The sequence below is a fragment of the Fusarium vanettenii genome (genome assembly GCF_000151355.1).
Source record: "Fusarium vanettenii 77-13-4 chromosome 5 genomic scaffold NECHAsca_5_chr5_3_0, whole genome shotgun sequence".
NCBI classification, from domain to species: domain Eukaryota; kingdom Fungi; phylum Ascomycota; class Sordariomycetes; order Hypocreales; family Nectriaceae; genus Fusarium; species Fusarium vanettenii.
The window spans coordinates 2195950-2212429 of NW_003315878.1; the positions used below are offsets into that span (position 1 = coordinate 2195950).

Genomic DNA, 16480 nt, shown 5'->3' on the forward strand with positions numbered 1-16480 from the left:
CGCTGTCTCTGACACCGTATCCAACAAGTCTTTGCAGGGAATCTCGGGAATAAAATGCACCCGGACGGCCTATCGCCAAGAGTCAAGGCACTTCTGCACTGCTACTCTAGGCGGGGTGCATTACTTTAATCCGGTCATGCGCCTTGGCCCAATATTCTGAAACTGGCAGCTAGACGGGATCTTTTGTAACTTGCACCACGCAATACCAACCCGGAGATAACGAACGCACGAGGCCGCATAGGACAGACCTTCTTTGACCCTGTGAGATCCTTAAATCGCTCAAGATGCAGACTATTCAGGACATCTACCTTCCAAAGATAGCAGCCAGCGCCGTGTTATCTTTTTACGCGATGGCCGAACACGATATTCTCGAACCATGCGGTGAATGCTCTAGTTCCATTCGGCAACGCGGAGTTTATAGCTCGGCGGCTAAGTTTACGGACGAATGTTCTAAACTGGTTCTACGCGAGATTCAATCTGGAAGGTAGACTTAGTCTGATGCATGATAATCTCTAGTCTATCAAGGTTGCTTTACGATTTATGCATAATTATAGTTCTGAGTGGGCGTGATACGGTAGGATGTTGGAACCGTCTTATAGGTGCGGTTTAAGGCTGTTGAGGCAGGTGAAAGGATAGGTACGCAAATTAGCCCAATATTACCGCCAGAGACCTAGCCATGGGTGTTTGTGGGCAAATGTTGGAATCTGGGTTGGAAGCAGATGAGATTGGGAGAATGTAGGACAAAGAGGTTCTTGGCTTGCTACTGTATTGATGTGTTGACAACTGCGTCTTTTGCTACTCTGACTGATGACCTCTTGTCTTCATAATAGATAATGATAAAAAGTAATAAGAAGAAACGCAAAGCCGAAGGCTGCGCTCTCTAAGTTGGTACTCGTTAGAAAGTAGCTGTCTTGGTCAGGCCTACTTTGCTTCAAAAGCCAGCGGTACGTGACCTGGAAAAGAAAGCCATCAACATCGTTCCTGCTAGCCGAAGTGGCCCAGAGAATGAGTTCATCAAGGTTCTCAACAGTCACGAAGTTGTGATCTCTACTCCCTATAAGCCTCACGTCTTGGATGATATCCTTTTTGCCAATGCTCCATGGAGGCAGGAGTGACATGATGTCTGGTTTGTTTCTTTGTCACTGTTACTCTATAAGATAGTTCTTGTGCTTCGAGGTTTGGCAAGGTTTTCATCACGGAATTTATGGCAATAGTTGCTGAGGATAGCTTCTCGTAGAAGGAAGACGTGCTCTCGCATCAAGAAACTATACTTGCGATATACCACTGTAGATATTGGCCAATTGTATGAATTTAGCCTGTCATTTTCCCCTCTGATCGGATTGACTGCGGCTATAAGCACTGTGGATAGTATCATTAGGCTCGGCAACTGACAGCATGCTTTGGCTAATATACAGACGAACTGACACTTCACTCTCTAAGCACGTCTAACTGCTGAAAAGACTTTGGAAACTAACATTCGTACCCAAAGAAAACTCACATAACGAAAACACTCGTCCAAGGTCCCATCTATTGCACCGCCGCCAGAGAAATGTCGTACAACTTCTTTGCCTTCTCCTCATCATACGCCCACTCAGCATAACCAGCCTCAATCAGGCTCTCACCCTTCCTGGGTTCGCTGATCCTGTTCCGTTCCAAGTACTTTCCCCCACGACCTTCAAGCTCTCGGCTGACAGCCGCCCAGACCGACGTGGACGCACCCTGCTCTGGGCTCATCATGGACCTGAGTGTAGTCATGACCCCAGACTTCAAGAAGATCAGAGCGTCATGCAAGTTGGGCTTCTGTAATCCTGTCCTGATACCTCCAGGGTGCACACTCCAAGCGTGTAGGCCCTGTGCCCCATAGCGTCGATCGATCTCGCTGGCGGTGTAGACGTTGGCCAGCTTGCTCTGTCCGTATGCCACAAAAGGCTCGTATTTCCGCTTCTCCCAGTTGAGATCGCTGAAATCCATGGGTGCATTTCTGTGCGCAGTCGATGATACAACGACAACGCGAGACTGGAAATCGGGTGTTGATGATTCCAAGAGCATAGGTCTCAAAAGCTCAAACAGGAGAAAGTGCGAGAGATGATTGGTGCCCCAATGGAGTTCGAAACCATCTTTGGTTCTTCCCTCGGGAACGTGACGAATCCCAGCGTTTTCGATCAAAATGTTGAGCTTGTTGGTCTTGGTCTTGACTTCGGCGACGCAGGCTCGGACACTGTCGAAAGACTCCAGATCAAGCTTAAGAAGATGAACTTGAGTATGATCCAGAACGTCCCCAAGTGCGGTTTTCGCCTTTTCTAGATTCCGTGCTGTGACGAAGATGGTTGCACCTGTGGCCTTCATAGCCCTTGCCGTTTCGATGCCGAGCCCGGATGAGCAGCCGGTTATAAGAACCACCTTATCGGCAAGGCCTTTTTCTCTCTCCTCATCCTTGACGATTTGAAGGGCGGTAGGTCTTGCATCGCCAGGGCCGTTGGGTTTGAGGTGTGCGGCCGCGTATCTAGAAGTTGTCGAGGTCATGCTTGCGCTTAGGGAAGATCAAAATGGGCTTGTGTTCGTGGCCAAGTGACAGGAAATCGCGTGAGTCTGAGTTAGAAAGCAAGTGAAATACCACCAGAAGGTTCTCAATGGCGCTTTATATGTCCATTTTATGAGGCAAACTGGTCGGACTTGGCGGACTTATGCTGGACTGGTGATCTTGAATGTGGCCCATGAATGTCAGCTCCTTTTTCCTCTTGCGGTTAACACCCTTCAGGCATGGTGTAACCATAGAACAAGCCCGGTGGAAAGCAAGTGCCAGCAAGCAAATGACAGTGGTTGCGAATTACTCAGTATTAAGTCGAAAGGATATTTGGAGCCATCAAGAATTGCTAGTTCTACTATACAAATCACACGCTAAATCGTCACGCTTAAAGGATTCTCGCCTCTGGTCTCTCTCCACTTGTTTGCCGCGTTGACAACGTCTTCGCATCCTATTAGAAGAAACCCCCATTTCTTGGCAAACGACTCGGTCACTTCCCAGCCAGCTGTATCCCAAGGATCCGACCAAGATATTAGACCCGACTCTCCGATCCAAGAATTTTCCAAGTTTATAGCTGTAATAGTATCACCCTCGCCCGTTGTTGTTGCAACGGGGGCTGGTTGACTTTCAGCCTCGCTGCCCTTCAGGTTTACCAGGGCGGATTGCTCTTCAACCTCGTCACTAGTTAGACAAAGGCTCTCAAAGGCCTCTCCAACCAAATCCAACATGAAAGCATCCTCATCGATATCGTACTCTTGAAGTGCAAGGATCAGGTTATCCCGCAATTTTGGGGAAGGAAAGAGATCCACCCAGCCAGGATGCGGTACTTGCTCTTGGAGAAGCGTCGGCATTAAGGACACTGGTAGGGTAATTTCGAAGCCTGTTTCTGGGGCAGGCAATGTGAAAACCCGGCATATGGAGCAGAACCTCGTGGTTTCTAGGGGGATAGTGGAAATGATGAAGTAGTTTGTTAGGATGGCACGGGAGACGTTGAACGAGATGACATGAAGAAGACGAGAGTCTGGCGTCATAGGAAAGTAAACGCCAGTTGCCGATGAAGCTGCGATCGCATCTTCTCCCAATTGACAAGGTACACTGGTGTTACTGTTCGCTGGTGGTTCAAAACGAGCCTCGTGCTCGCGTGCATCGGTCAGCCTCTGACGTCGACCTTGATGCACAAGCTGTCAGCAACATGGGCTTAGAATGGAAAGTTCAGTCGATTCTTACGAGCCGCTCTCTTATTGATCCTGTTTTGCCGCTTTCTCCTCTCTTTGGCATCGGTTAGACCTGCCCACTCATCCTTCTCACCGAGCACCTGAACGGACACGGTTAGTTTCTGTGACGGTGGAGCCGTGCCAGGGTTTGTACCTCTTCGCGCAGCGGCACAAGTCTAAAAGTCTGGAATGAAGCCATGGAGAAGACTGCTAATATTGGGTAAACGCGTCCGCTTTCTGGAAAAGAGTGAGTATGATGATGGTGGTTAAGTGAATGGTGCATGTTTTAAATGGCTGCTGACGCGCTTTGCTTGAATCGGGGGATTTGGGTGTCTGCAGACTGCTGACCAAACTAAGCCAATTTGGGCCTGGCTTCTGACAGGCCTGAAAGTGAGATTCAGGGGAGGTTGATGATGCCTAAAATTGAATCACGGTGACACTGACGTCATTTTGAACAAAGATCCTGTGAAAACTCAGGATAAGGGTAAGAACTTTCAATGGTTTCCCTTGAAACGCGTTTTAAAGAAGCATAGAGCTTTGAGTTTATGTTAGGGAACATTGACACCTTGTGCCAATGAGGGATCCCCTGTCGATCCAAACAGCCACGACGCACATTGTGTTGTTCAAACTCTCGGATAGAAGCTTAAACTTCTAAACATTATTTATGCTTAATATGGCCTCTTTATATCCTGGGTAAAATCTCCTCTCAGCTTCAAAACACAAAGACAGCAAGCGGGATCTCCGTGCCCTTGTTTGAGGAGGAGTGCCTTGCCGGCGAGCCTGTACCTCTGTGATCCCAAGTCATGCAAAATGCAAAGTTTCACTGAGTTCTTTCAGCTGATTTATTGCGAAACCTGAATTAAATTGTGTTGTCCTCCTTCATCGCATACGACTGTTCTGAAGGCGTCACATACCTATGGTATGCATTCGTTGTCGGTCCCTCGGTCGCCTTTGCTTGGCTCGTCGCCCCTTTGCCCACAATCCTACCAAAACGTTTGGCATCACCGTGCCCATGGCTGCAGGTGTCGTAGCCGTTTGTCTTGGTCAGTGTCACTCTGAAGTCAGTAGAACATTTGGAACATTTCTGTTTTCCCTGGAACTTTTGTTTGGTGTTGGTAAGTTGAAACCTCCAATATCTGGGTTGCGGATCAGCTAACTTAGAGTTAGGGCTTGGTCTGGTGCCTATACGGTAAACGACCATTGCAGAATACGAGTCCGAATACTGACTAGCAACTCATCAAGACTCAGGTACCCTCTCAGCAAAATTTGCCGCTTAGGGTCGAGAAGTGCCTCGGTCTGGCCCAAGTCAGCGGATGATCTGATCGAGCAACCCCCCTTAACTGACGTCCGGCTCTAGGGTATGGCAACCTGCGGTTCAGGATTTGGCGGCTTCATCCTTGCCAACATAACTCGCGCAGCTCTAGAAAGTATTGCAGTCAGATATACGCTTCTTCTCAAATGCTGAATATCTTGTGTCGTAATGGTACCGCCAGTTGCGTTCCTGAAGGAGAAGGGAAGAATGGTGGAGGCCAGGGTAGAACCACTTCGACTCCATTGGCTTTGGCGTAATAATTTCTTTTGGATCTAGACATGGGATGCATTCGGCGGTAAAAGATCGATGAGTATGGCGTCGGGGATTTTGTAAATGTTGAGCTAGTGATGGGTTGCTTTATTACTCTAATGCATCGTACGCGACAGACGGGCTAGAGCTGCCACAACAACAAGGTGCCGCGCTGTAGTTGACCCTCGCGTGACAGGTCCTTTGGCTGACCACTCCTTGGACGGGCCTTAGATATGACAGGCCGATTGAACATTGCTACTGCCGCCAAAATCCTGGCTGCGCTCGGTTGTTTGGTCATCTGGCTCCCCGCTAGATCGTTCGCGGTTCTCGCTATCTTCTCTATCATGCAAGGTGTCTTTGGTGGAGTTATTTTCTATGTCGTTGCCCCGGCTGCAATTTCAGTAGTAGGAACCATTCACATTGGTTCTGCCCTTGTTATCTTTTGGTTGGTGATGATGCTGTCGGCTACCTTTCCCAGCCCGCTGCCCGCTGCTGTAGCCCTGGTCGACTACCCATGCCACACTTGGAACAGGGATGGACCGATCATAATTTGTGGTGCATCATTTGCGTCGAGTGCTGCCATGTTCTGCAGAGGCAAGGTTGCAATCCAGGCGCATTTTAAGAATTTCAAGAAGACATGATAGAAGGCGTTTCAAAGTAATTACTTGCGTGTTCATTAGGCATATATCGCTATTCTAAAAGGCTCAAAAGGCTCAAAAGACTCATCCCGAAGACATGTAAAGTAGGTCTAATTATTCCCAACTCCAAAAACCAGTCATTTAGCCCTCTCATAACTCCGAGTTCCACTGCTCATTGGTGACATAGCACAGAATCCAGCCAAAGTCGACAGGATTTGTAGAGATATGAGCAGGCGCCTTGTTGGTAAACCGCTCGCTACCAATCTTGGAGGCATACTGGTTGAGATATCGTTGACATACGATGTTGTCTTCGGCAGGCTTGGGCGCCTCAGCGACGTGGTCGACACCCTCGACTCTGAGCTCGGTGATTTGCGTCCGGCTGACGTGTGTGAGACGGCCGAGGGGGACGAGAATGGTGTGCTTGGTTTGGTCCTTGCCGAAGCCGTTGACGGCGACGACCTTGGCGGAGACATGGTTGGGGACCATTGTGCGCTTGAGCATCTCCATGGCGTCGGGGGGAAGGAACCTTGCTGTCGCGGTGGAGGCGAGGGCAGCGGTGGCGGCGATGAGTGTGGTGAAATGCATGGTAATTGTTATGGGGTTTTTTTGAGAGTGTTGGTATTGTTTTTGTTGTTCTTGTGATAGTGGGTGTGGTTGTTTTGTTGTTGCTGCTGGTCAAGATGTGGTGGATGGGAGCTTCAGTTGATGGCGGCAGCGAGTGGAAGAGTGGGTGGATGATGTAGAGCGAATGTAGATGTAATAGAGATTAATTAGTAGATTGCTTGAGATGATTGAGATGATGATAAAAAAAAGTGTTGAATCTCCAGAGGCTGTCACGCCTTTTCTACTCGTTCAAATCGAGGCTCTCGTCAAGCACCCGTCCAGAACCTCGGGACCTTCTGTCGATCTAAATTTAGCCCGTACCAGCTCTTCATAAGTCAAAGCGGTCCAGTCTGTCACTTTCATCTCTCCACCCAGACGCATCCCTCGTAACGTACACGGCGGAGCCAATAATAGCCTCACGATCGTTCCACTTTGTGTTGGTCCCAGCGGAAATAAGCCTTCTTTACGAAAAATGTCCCCTGCCAAGGGATGCTTGAAGTTTAGGTCTAGAATTTCTCTGACAGGGGTTTGCAGATCCTCCCCACAAATCAGGTCAGGATTTTTGCCTGTTGGTTGAAGCAAATGAGAAGGATTGCTGCGATTCAACGTAACATCTCACGTCTGTGTTCTGGAGCGTGGGTCAGATGTCATTGGGTGGTTTTGACAAGGCACAGCCGTAAAAAGTTCCCTCGGTCGGTGACATCAGATAAAACAAGAGATCTCGTGCTCGGCAGTGGGCACATGGGGACCTTGCATTCAATAGTCTCGGCCAGATTCCTTGGCTCTTGGCACTATTTTAAGCATATGGATGATGATGTCAGAGCATTTTGCTTCGTTGAGACGCCGGTAAGGCCGTCCCACGTGCAGCAAGATGCCGTCACTGCCCTTCCAACCACCTCGTCTACACGGTCATATAACACCGGTGGCCAGCCTCCGTATTCTGTGCACGATCCAGGTCTTGAGGCTGAGTTTGTTCAGCCCTAGACCCATCCCTCCACTGTTGATCCGGATACTCGGCGAGACCGGCCCCGGTTTTGATCCGAGGATGCACATCAGCAGCTCGCTTATCCTTATGCTTATGGGTTGGATGTGTTTGACTGCAGCTCGTAACTTCCATTCTTTCTTATACATATTCATATTGTAGCCTAAAAATTGGCTGTCAAGTCCTCCAAGGGCAGTTCTGCCATCTGTCGCCCCTCCTTGTCATTAATGTCCATCACATGGCGCCGAGCAAGGGTCATGTAGAGGGATGCCTTCTCGTATAGGTAGGCAATTCTCCCTTCCCAAACTTACACTTGCCCTACATAATTCTCACTGTTCATCAAGCTAATCCCAACATCCCAGTAGAAATTGTTTAATCCTCCAGTCCCATCCGCCGCCTGCACGCCGCCCTCCTCTCCCGCGAGCAAGCACCTCAGGGTCACGTCCCTATACGTTTCTCCCATCCAGAAAGCCAGATCAGATCTGCATTTCTTGACTATCGCGTCCTTGAAGTCCTTTGCTGACAAGTTGCCAGCCTTGACTTTTCCACCGGAACCTGACTCTGCCACGCGAGCGAGCGGCCGCCAGAAGCCGATTTCGACGAGTAACAGCCCTAGAGCGTAGATGTCGTGGACTCGTTGATAGCGTGCCGGTGGCCCTGTGCTTGAGTTTGGTGCCTTCGGTCGAGACTTGAGACGCTGCCTCACATCTGGGTGTAGGTAAACAGCCTCGAAATCTTCGACTGGCGCTGATATGGACAGTTCGGTTGGAGAATCAGGACGGGAGATGGCAAAGCCGCCAATTATGGGTGCTCCAAGATCCAGAGGTCTCATCTCGGTTAAAGACGGACTTGTTATCCCAGTTGCCTCGTTTAGTAGAAAGGCTATGTGCAAGGAACTGAAGCGCTCGTGATGCCACCGTGTGAGCAGAAAAGTGTAGAAGCCCATGACCAACGTAGTGGCGAGCTCGAAGCGTTGGTTCAAACTTGGTAGAGGATAGTTCACGCTTTTCCGGCCGGAAGATGACCTTTCGTTGGTGCCTGGTCGCTGGCTTCCGGGTAGAATCTCGTAAAGAGTGACAATGGTGGCCGAGGATGTGGCACTTGTCGGCAACGCTGACACCAAGCCAAAGACCTTTGCGCTGCCGTACTCAACGAACCCAAGAGATGGTAGGACCTGGATGTGAGATAATTCTTTAATCTGTTGTAAAGAGTAGGATATCTGCGACATGCGCGTCCGGGCAAGTTTGTAGACGTCGTAATCGCCTTGTGGAAACGGTATCCATTCGATAATGACTCGACGAGGTTGACCTCCGTCGTCGGGGGAACAGTGGGCAATGGAGTATTGGCAGCCTCCGAGGACCTTGATGGTGTCGATTCCTTCGAAGTGAGTCATCTTTTGCTCCATCCTCTGGAGGATAGCATCTAGGTCTGCATCGGTAGTTGCCCCATCCTTAAATCGTTGACGAAGCCGGATGAATTTGGCGCTTTCGCTGAGGATGGTGTTGCGGTTACTTGATAGCCTTGAAATGTCTCCAATATTTTCCGAAGTACCCAATGCGTAGCCCGCGATACCTAGCTCTAATATGCTGTCTCGGAGATTCTGTGGGAGGATGCTGTAGAGTGCGTTGTTCCAGTAGGTCATGGACTCCAATGAGCTGTCAAGGGTAGACTTGTCGTTGTCTTTCCAAGTGCTTGCATTGTGTTTGATTCGCGTGATCCAGGGTGTATGCCTCAAGAGGTCGTCGGCGAATTTCTTGAGTCGCGTTCTCGACTTTGATGCCTCTTCCGAAAGGTCAAGCGTCTGCCTCGGCTCTGGAGGTTGAGCCTGGAAAATGGTCAAGATTCCATTTCGCTTAAGGACCTCCTCAATCTTTTCGAGCAGTTTGAGAATGTTGACGGCAGCGTCTGTGATGGGCTGTCCGAATTGTTTGTCCAGCGTGACTTGGAGTGCCGATGTTTGAGAGGGCACTCGTCGAACCGATGGCGGATGACCCGGTCGGAGTGCGAGATGCTCCAAAGCCGTCCACCAAGTCTGGAAGCGAAAGAATTCCATCTCAAGCTTACACATCCAATCGGCGACATCACCTCCAAAGCCGTGAGCCTCGCGAATAGTGCTCCATACCTCGAAGCCCTTCTCAAACACGGCGACAAGGCCACCAAGGCCGATGAGGAAGGAGGGGATCTCCAGGCCCGACATGTTTGCAAGGCAGATTTTACAGACGCAAGATGTAAAATGCAGATTAGGCGTACCATGTAGCACTCAAATAGTGAGGTCCTGATTACGAATACTAAGCTTGGGCTGACGAGTCTAGACCCGGATATTGATGCCGTATCGGATATCCCTCAATGTTGAGCTGAAAACAAGTGTGGCAGTGTTGAGACAGCGACACGCTCACATCTCAATCTGATTGGGTCACAAAGTGATTAGGCACACAGTAGCAAACGCCGTGGCTGTAGCTTGTGACATGTTCCTGGTTTCAGCCCAGTTGCGTCGTCGGGCATTCTCATTATGCTTATTATCTTGAAGCCCAGGTTGAGGCATTTACCCAGCGATCAAGGCTCCGTATCCATCGTCGCCATCATGGCCGATTTCCAATCCCTCTCCATCTACACCGCAGCGCCCTCAGCAACAGAACTCGTCAACCGTCCAGACAAGACTTTCGCCGTCAAAGGCCAAGCCGAGTTCCTAGCCGTCGCCATCGCTTTGGATGTGCCCATCCTTAGCGCCAACAACAATGTCATTGCAAGCATGAACACGCTCGCAACGGGCGCTGGCGCCTCGTTTGCAGTCTTTGCTTCTTCCGAAGAGATGAAGTTGAACCCCGAGGAAGATTTTCTCAATCCTTCGCAGCAGGTGCAAAAGTCGTTTGAAGAGGCCAAGTCGGGGAACAAGTTTCGTCGCTACGTTACCAAGAAGATTGTTACGGCGCAAGGATTTGCGAGTGATGATTCTCGACAACTCGCCGCTGTCATTAATGAGATACGGATTTTGTCTGATGAGACGATCCGACAATGCCCTTTTATCGTTTCAATGCTGGCTGTTTCGTGGAGTGAGTCTCCTAGTCTTGGGCGATTCTGGCCTCAAGTTCTCCTCGAAGCCGCAGACGAGGGCACCCTGGCAGAATATTTGTCCACTGTCGATATAGACTTCAACAATCAGCTTGCCATAACCATGGAGATCGGACGCGGTCTTCAATTCCTCCACTCGCAAGGGATCGTCCACGCCGATCTAAAACCAACAAACGTCCTCGTCTTCAGTAACGGCTTCAGCCAAGAGCAGCAGGAGCTGTCGGGCAAGCTCGGCATAGCATCGGTTCGGGCGAAGCTTTGCGACTTTGGATATGCAGTCATCATCGACGACTACAAGTCCGAGAAGTTGTTCCAAGCAAGGATCGGTAGCTACCCTTGGATGGCGCCTGAGCTTGATGCCGAGGAGACTATCGAGTTGACGAATCTTCACAAGACCGACATTTACTCCCTTGGATTGCTTGCCGCTAGCATTTTTATGAACGGCAGCTTGCCCTTTGAGGGAATCACACCAGATGAGGTCTCTGACATCAAGCCAAGGTTGAAGGAACACCCGGATGCGGCTGTTTCAACGGTTATGAAGAATATCAGGAGCAAAACCTCGCTTGATGAGTATCAAGAGGAGTACATTCAAGCCTTTCTCTCGGGGACGTGTGTGCCCTCCCAGGCTGACCGAGTGTCACTGTCTGCGATTCAAAGCTACCTTTTCTTGGGTATGATGCAACAGCTTGGCAAAGGAAAGCCGGCCATTCCACTGGAGTGGTTCCCAGACCTTCGCGAGGCAGGAGAGAGCTATCAGTGAGTGGCTGATCTTACTCCCCCAAGTCTAGAGTTAACATGCCTAGTGATGCTTTGCAAGCGCTTGAAAAGAAGCATTCAAAGCCGGCACAGGTACGCAAGCCCAATCAAAACGACTTTTTTCTCATGTTAACGAGCGCTTCAAGGGGGAGACCGAGGAAGATCACAATGTGCCACAAATACTCCTCGACCTCCGAAGAATGCGCGACGAAGTCATTTCCATTCAGATCGGCAACCCCGAGTTCGAAGAGACCTTGGCAAACGCGTTTCAGGACCACAGCCTAAAACCAGCAAAGGTCCGAAAGTTCAGGAAGGCTTGGAAGACTGATGACGACTTTGAGGAGAGTCAAGACTTTTTTGATCGGATGGATGAGGTGTTTGATCGAGCTATCCTCAAGACACCAGATGTGAGCTGACCATTCGTGTCTTGGTTGACATTGTAGCTGATTCTTTCTAGTTTGCGTTTGAGCATACTTTGACTGCCGCGTTGATGCCCCGTGTGGCTCGAAAGGAAGTCATCGAGGATCTCAAGGCAACATGCGATTCTGACTACATTGAGGATCCGGCCGCACCATTCCATCTGGCTGGTGCGTATTTAAACGGCCAGGTTGTTGATCCGTCAATTGAGGAAGGTCTCAAGTACCTCGCAACTTCAGCCGTGATGAAGAGTCCAGAGGCTGTCTCCTTGATTCTAAACGTCTTTGATGCCTGCGAGGCACCTTTGCCCGAGGACATCCGAGACGACTTGCTGGCAACCATCAAGACTTACGGGACGATGACATTTAGCGGTGCACAGGCAACTCTCTTTGATCACCCTGTCCCAAAGCACATCGAGCACAACGTTGTTCTCGGAAGAATATGGTCCAAGAGATGGCCGGAGGAGTACGAAAAGTGGTTGACCACTGATCGAAGGATCCTCAACACCGTGTTTCCCGCCAACAACAACCCGTTGTACTTGAGAGCCGAGCCCAAGACTGGACAACCGGAGTTTGACTTTGACCGTTTGACGACTTTCAAAATGGGTGGGCCTGACAAGCTTGATCCTGCAAAGCGGCAGGGCTTTATAGAAGAAGTTACTCGGCTCGGCTGTCTTGAAGCCTGCAGCGATTATAGCTTCACGCTGCTGCGAGTTGCTGCTGTCAAGGACGATCTCGAAATGGTCAAGATTCTTGTCCTCGAGCTTGGAGCCTCTATCAACGCTCACGGGAACACTTACAGATGGACTCCGTTGCTGCTCGCATGCCATTGTGGCTACTTCGAAATGGCAAAGTGGCTGGTCGAGCATGGGGCGGATGCTACTATTCGAGAAGAACTCCACGGAGCAACTATTCTTCACTCCTTGCACAGATTCTCTGATCGTAAAGAGTGTGAAGAGATCCTCGACATTGCTCTCTCTGCAGATATTGACATCAACTGCACCATGAAGAACGGAATGACACCGCTTCATGCCACATTCTCTGGCTGGGATTACTCTGAAGGCGCAGCTGCGAGACTTCTCCTCGAGTATGGCGCAGATCCAACAAGACAGGCAGAAGAATGGGATGGGAACTTTGGATTTTTTACTCCAATCGCCCAAGCTGCCCAGGTGCTCGACGTGGACTTGACACTCGAGATGATATCGGCGGCAGAGTCCTTCATCTCCATTGCTGGCCTCTCTGCACGCCGACAACTCAGTCACGCCAAAGCACAGGCCTTCTCCGCTTTGACAACAAGAACTCGGTTCTATTTCATGGCAACTACAGGTAGTGGCTACATGAGCAAGCTTGAGGCCATAATCTCCCTCCTCGCAGATAAAGACATGCGCGACATTGTAGATGAACGATGAGATGAGAATGAACGAGTCGCGGACACTTTCTTGGCAATGTCGATCCATAAGGCTCGAGGTTTCTTTATCGAAGCACTCTTGAACGTCTTTCCAGATACAAAGCTTGATACTCCATTTGAGGGACTATCAAGAACGTTTTTGCAAATCGCCATCGAACGACGAAGTGTTGAAGCTATGCGGTGTTTGATACGACATGGCGCAAATCTTCTTGCCAAGGACATATGAGGTCGAAATTCCCTTCAAGTCGCAGCTCACTACTTTCCAGCAGTTCTTCCAGAGTTGATCAAGCTTGTGGAGGATTTGCCACTTGAGAAACGGGAAGGCAAAAGCATCAAAGAGATCTTGGAGAGTCAGGACAATTCTGGCCACACGCTTTTTGCCCAGCTACTTCTTGAAGGATACGATGATGAGAGGCAGCTTGCAGAGTCACTTCGTGTCAAGTATGACCTCCAACACGATTACAAGATGCGGGAGGATGGGGACAAGTGGACGACCTTTGTCGGTTACATGATTTCGGCTGCTGCTGCCGACGGTCTCATACCAATCGAGCATGTGCAGTACTTACTTGACTTGGCTCCAGCACCACAGTATGTCTGTGACTCTGATGGGGGAACGTTACTTTCTTTGGCGGTCCAAGGATTCTCCGGCTGTAAGTAACCTCGCAACAATGCCAGCCAAGGAACAATGTGCTAACGACGTCACAGCGCGAAACTCGTACGATTTGCCTTGCCACCAGATCACAGGGATGCTACTACAGAAGTACCCCGAACACAACATCCTCTTTACACGCACCAAAACACAACGCACTGTTCTTCACGTTGCCTCCTATTGGTCTAACAAGACAGCTCTACAGATGATCAAAGACCACGTACAGCGCAACTGCCCGGGGAAGCCGGTACCGTGGAACCTCATTGAAGGGGGTAACACTGTTTTGGACTTTGCGTCACTGGGTGTCAGGGAAAAGACCCTCCCGGCACTTGGCCCCGAGGGTAACAAGGCGGCCTCCAGATCGACAAGGAAGGCTGCTTTGGAGTGTTACAGGTTTTTGAGACAGAATGGGGCTCTACACAACTGGGAGTTGCAGGGCACCATGATAGCGTGAGTTGAGACAATGCAAGTGATTGTATGTGCATGCTGACCACTGAGACCTAGGGCACGGCTACTCATGTACAAGGTGGACTTCGTCAAGACTGGCCTCTTCATGCGAGTGGCAACAGAACGGCTTGGCCTCGGAGCACCAGAAATGGATCTGGATGGTAGGCCCTCCCTCAAGAACTTTGCCAAGAGTCTTGTTGCATCGGTTCAGTCATAGCGCTCAAGTGCCCAGTGCTAACCTCGCCAGGTGTCATCGAAGTCGCTGACACATGCAGCCCAGGCGCAAGACTTATCCGCCTCCCAGTAGTTCAACTAGCTTGGCGATACAACAATTTCTTCCTTAGATTCTACTCCATTCGTGTATCATCCCTAGCTATGGAGGGCTTCGAGCAATTCCACGGCTGGTTTGAGAAGCGGATGACCAAGGACGATCCCCGATTCTACGAGAGCCTTAACCTGCCCCCAGGACTATGCAAGTCTCCCCTTCCCACCTTTAGTGACCACGGTTGAACTAACTTTGCTGTCAGATCCTTACAAGACTCTCACCTACAAGCATACTGTGCCACATACCAATGAGACAGTTGAGTGGACACGGACTGGGCGCATCTGGACTGAAGAGGAGTGTGATGGATTACGATCATAGTTTTCGGCGTTATGGGATGTCTTTTTTGGAGAAAATGAGCGGGAATTTCTTGAGAAACTAGATGAATGAGCGGCCATCCAAATGTCCAATGAGATTTTGCATAAAAGTCATGCTGTTACCCAGCAGCTCATGATTCAGCCAGGGGAATGCGAGACCGGTCCTCATACAAGAAGCTTCCTCTGCATTTTGTCACTACCCTCCATTACATACTGCGATTACTTCATCGCCTTATCGTGCAATTGAGGCCTGAGATGATAGATAAGGACGGAGCAAGAATGTGGACAGGGGAATAGCTCAGAGACAGCATCAGGTAAATGCAAGTATACTTCTCCCATTCATATTGTTGACCTTTGCTAGCTCCCCGAACGGGATCATCTTCTATAATCCAGGAGGTCATTAACACGAACGTACTAAAAAAGGCGCTTCTCACAGTAGCAAGCGTTGAAAAGGGGTTGAAAGAGCCTTGTTCTTCTACAACGTCTAGATACGCCAGATTTATTAACAAAGAAAGACTTATGATTTGGGTAGCTGATCGGATTTCATGAGTTGGTCCACAGCGCTTAGATAGGTCCAGACCAGTTGAATCTAATGGGATGTCGCTTTTTCATGTCCCACAAGAGGTGTCAAATATATCACACCGCCTTTTAACATTGTTACACGAAATTATCTAGGCTTCAGGATCTATTACAACGTCGAAATATACTAAATTTACTAAGAATAGAAGAGCCAGTTAAAGCAGATCTCGCTTTTCTATGCCCTGGCTGCACAATGTATAAAACATATCACACAATGTTTCAGCAGAATGACACAACACAAGGCTACAACATTCCCTTGACTTCCCCTGTATCATGTTTAAACAATTGCTATATTAACTTAAAAGATTAAGTAGTAGCGGTGGGTTTAGACATCTTTTAATAACCACCTCTTATGTAATATCTGATCCGCTGTCCTGAAGCTGTCTTCTCGCTTGGCCAAATGTAGAATTTCTTTGCCCTCTAATAATAGGCCTATAGCCCCGTGGTTTAGCTTGGCTAACGTAACGCCTCTCGTAAGACACAGCAATCAAGATCATAGTACACAGTCAGCAGCTAAGAAAGGTGAGTCAAGAGGGATTAATACGAAACTGCTTAATTTCTTCAAGACATGGCACGGCATGATTAGTAAACCGAAGAAATACCTAACTTAGCTAGGCAACTTTGCATTCCTGCCTCACATTGTCAGGTATCGACTAATGCAGGTACCCGAGACACCTCGCTTCTGCTTGTTTACTAGCGTACTTAATTAGATATAAAATAAAACGCAACACAGAGATAATACATAGTAATATCAAAACCTAATACTATAAGATATTCAAAACCTAAGATAAAGTTAATCTCCTATAGTTATAGAATTCTAATAGTGGAAAAATAAGGCTCGCAGTGCAAGCTGCTATCTTTCCTTAAACATAGTTCAAGCCTGACGGGGGAGCAGTTAACCGCCCAGGCAGGTCTCATCGTTGTAGCTAGACTACAGCGGTGTAACTAGGAACTCTGCAAAGTCTTAGTTTCACAAGTTTCTATGGTAACACGAC

General features: G+C 49.2%; 5 protein-coding genes across 5 annotated transcripts; 1 reads left to right on the forward strand and 4 right to left on the reverse strand.

Moving 5' to 3' along the window:
- Positions 1-1527: 1527 nt before the first annotated feature.
- Positions 1528-2523, reverse strand: NECHADRAFT_41010 (uncharacterized protein; the record flags this gene model as incomplete). The annotated part of the gene is made up of 1 exon (XM_003051360.1): positions 1528-2523. One exon carries the CDS (start codon positions 2521-2523, stop codon positions 1528-1530), a length of 996 nt encoding a protein of 331 aa, XP_003051406.1.
- Positions 2524-2898: 375 nt separating this feature from the next.
- On the reverse strand, positions 2899-3937 carry NECHADRAFT_80831 (uncharacterized protein; the record flags this gene model as incomplete). The annotated part of the gene is made up of 3 exons (XM_003051361.1): positions 2899-3692; positions 3752-3839; positions 3893-3937. The coding sequence occupies 3 exons, from the start codon at positions 3935-3937 to the stop codon at positions 2899-2901; spliced, it is 927 nt and encodes a 308-aa protein (XP_003051407.1).
- A 2015-nt stretch (positions 3938-5952) lies between these two features.
- On the reverse strand, positions 5953-6721 carry NECHADRAFT_69715 (uncharacterized protein). The gene has a single exon (XM_003051362.1). The coding sequence runs from the start codon at positions 6520-6522 to the stop codon at positions 6088-6090; it is 435 nt and encodes a 144-aa protein (XP_003051408.1). The 5' UTR covers positions 6523-6721; the 3' UTR covers positions 5953-6087.
- Positions 6722-7441: 720 nt separating this feature from the next.
- NECHADRAFT_80833 (uncharacterized protein) lies at positions 7442-9719 on the reverse strand (the record flags this gene model as incomplete). The annotated part of the gene is made up of 2 exons (XM_003051363.1): positions 7442-7637; positions 7834-9719. The coding sequence occupies 2 exons, from the start codon at positions 9717-9719 to the stop codon at positions 7442-7444; spliced, it is 2082 nt and encodes a 693-aa protein (XP_003051409.1).
- Positions 9720-10103: 384 nt separating this feature from the next.
- On the forward strand, positions 10104-14777 carry NECHADRAFT_80834 (uncharacterized protein; the record flags this gene model as incomplete). The annotated part of the gene is made up of 8 exons (XM_003050956.1): positions 10104-11347; positions 11380-11440; positions 11494-11754; positions 11805-13089; positions 13441-13821; positions 13877-14270; positions 14325-14428; positions 14641-14777. The coding sequence occupies 8 exons, from the start codon at positions 10104-10106 to the stop codon at positions 14775-14777; spliced, it is 3867 nt and encodes a 1288-aa protein (XP_003051002.1).
- Between the last annotated feature and the right edge of the window lie 1703 nt (positions 14778-16480).

Bases quoted from the DNA above. Each gene is read 5' to 3' on its own strand.
- NECHADRAFT_69715 (XM_003051362.1), bottom strand. From the start codon at position 6,522: ATGCATTTCACCACACTCATCGCCGCCACCGCTGCCCTCGCCTCCACC.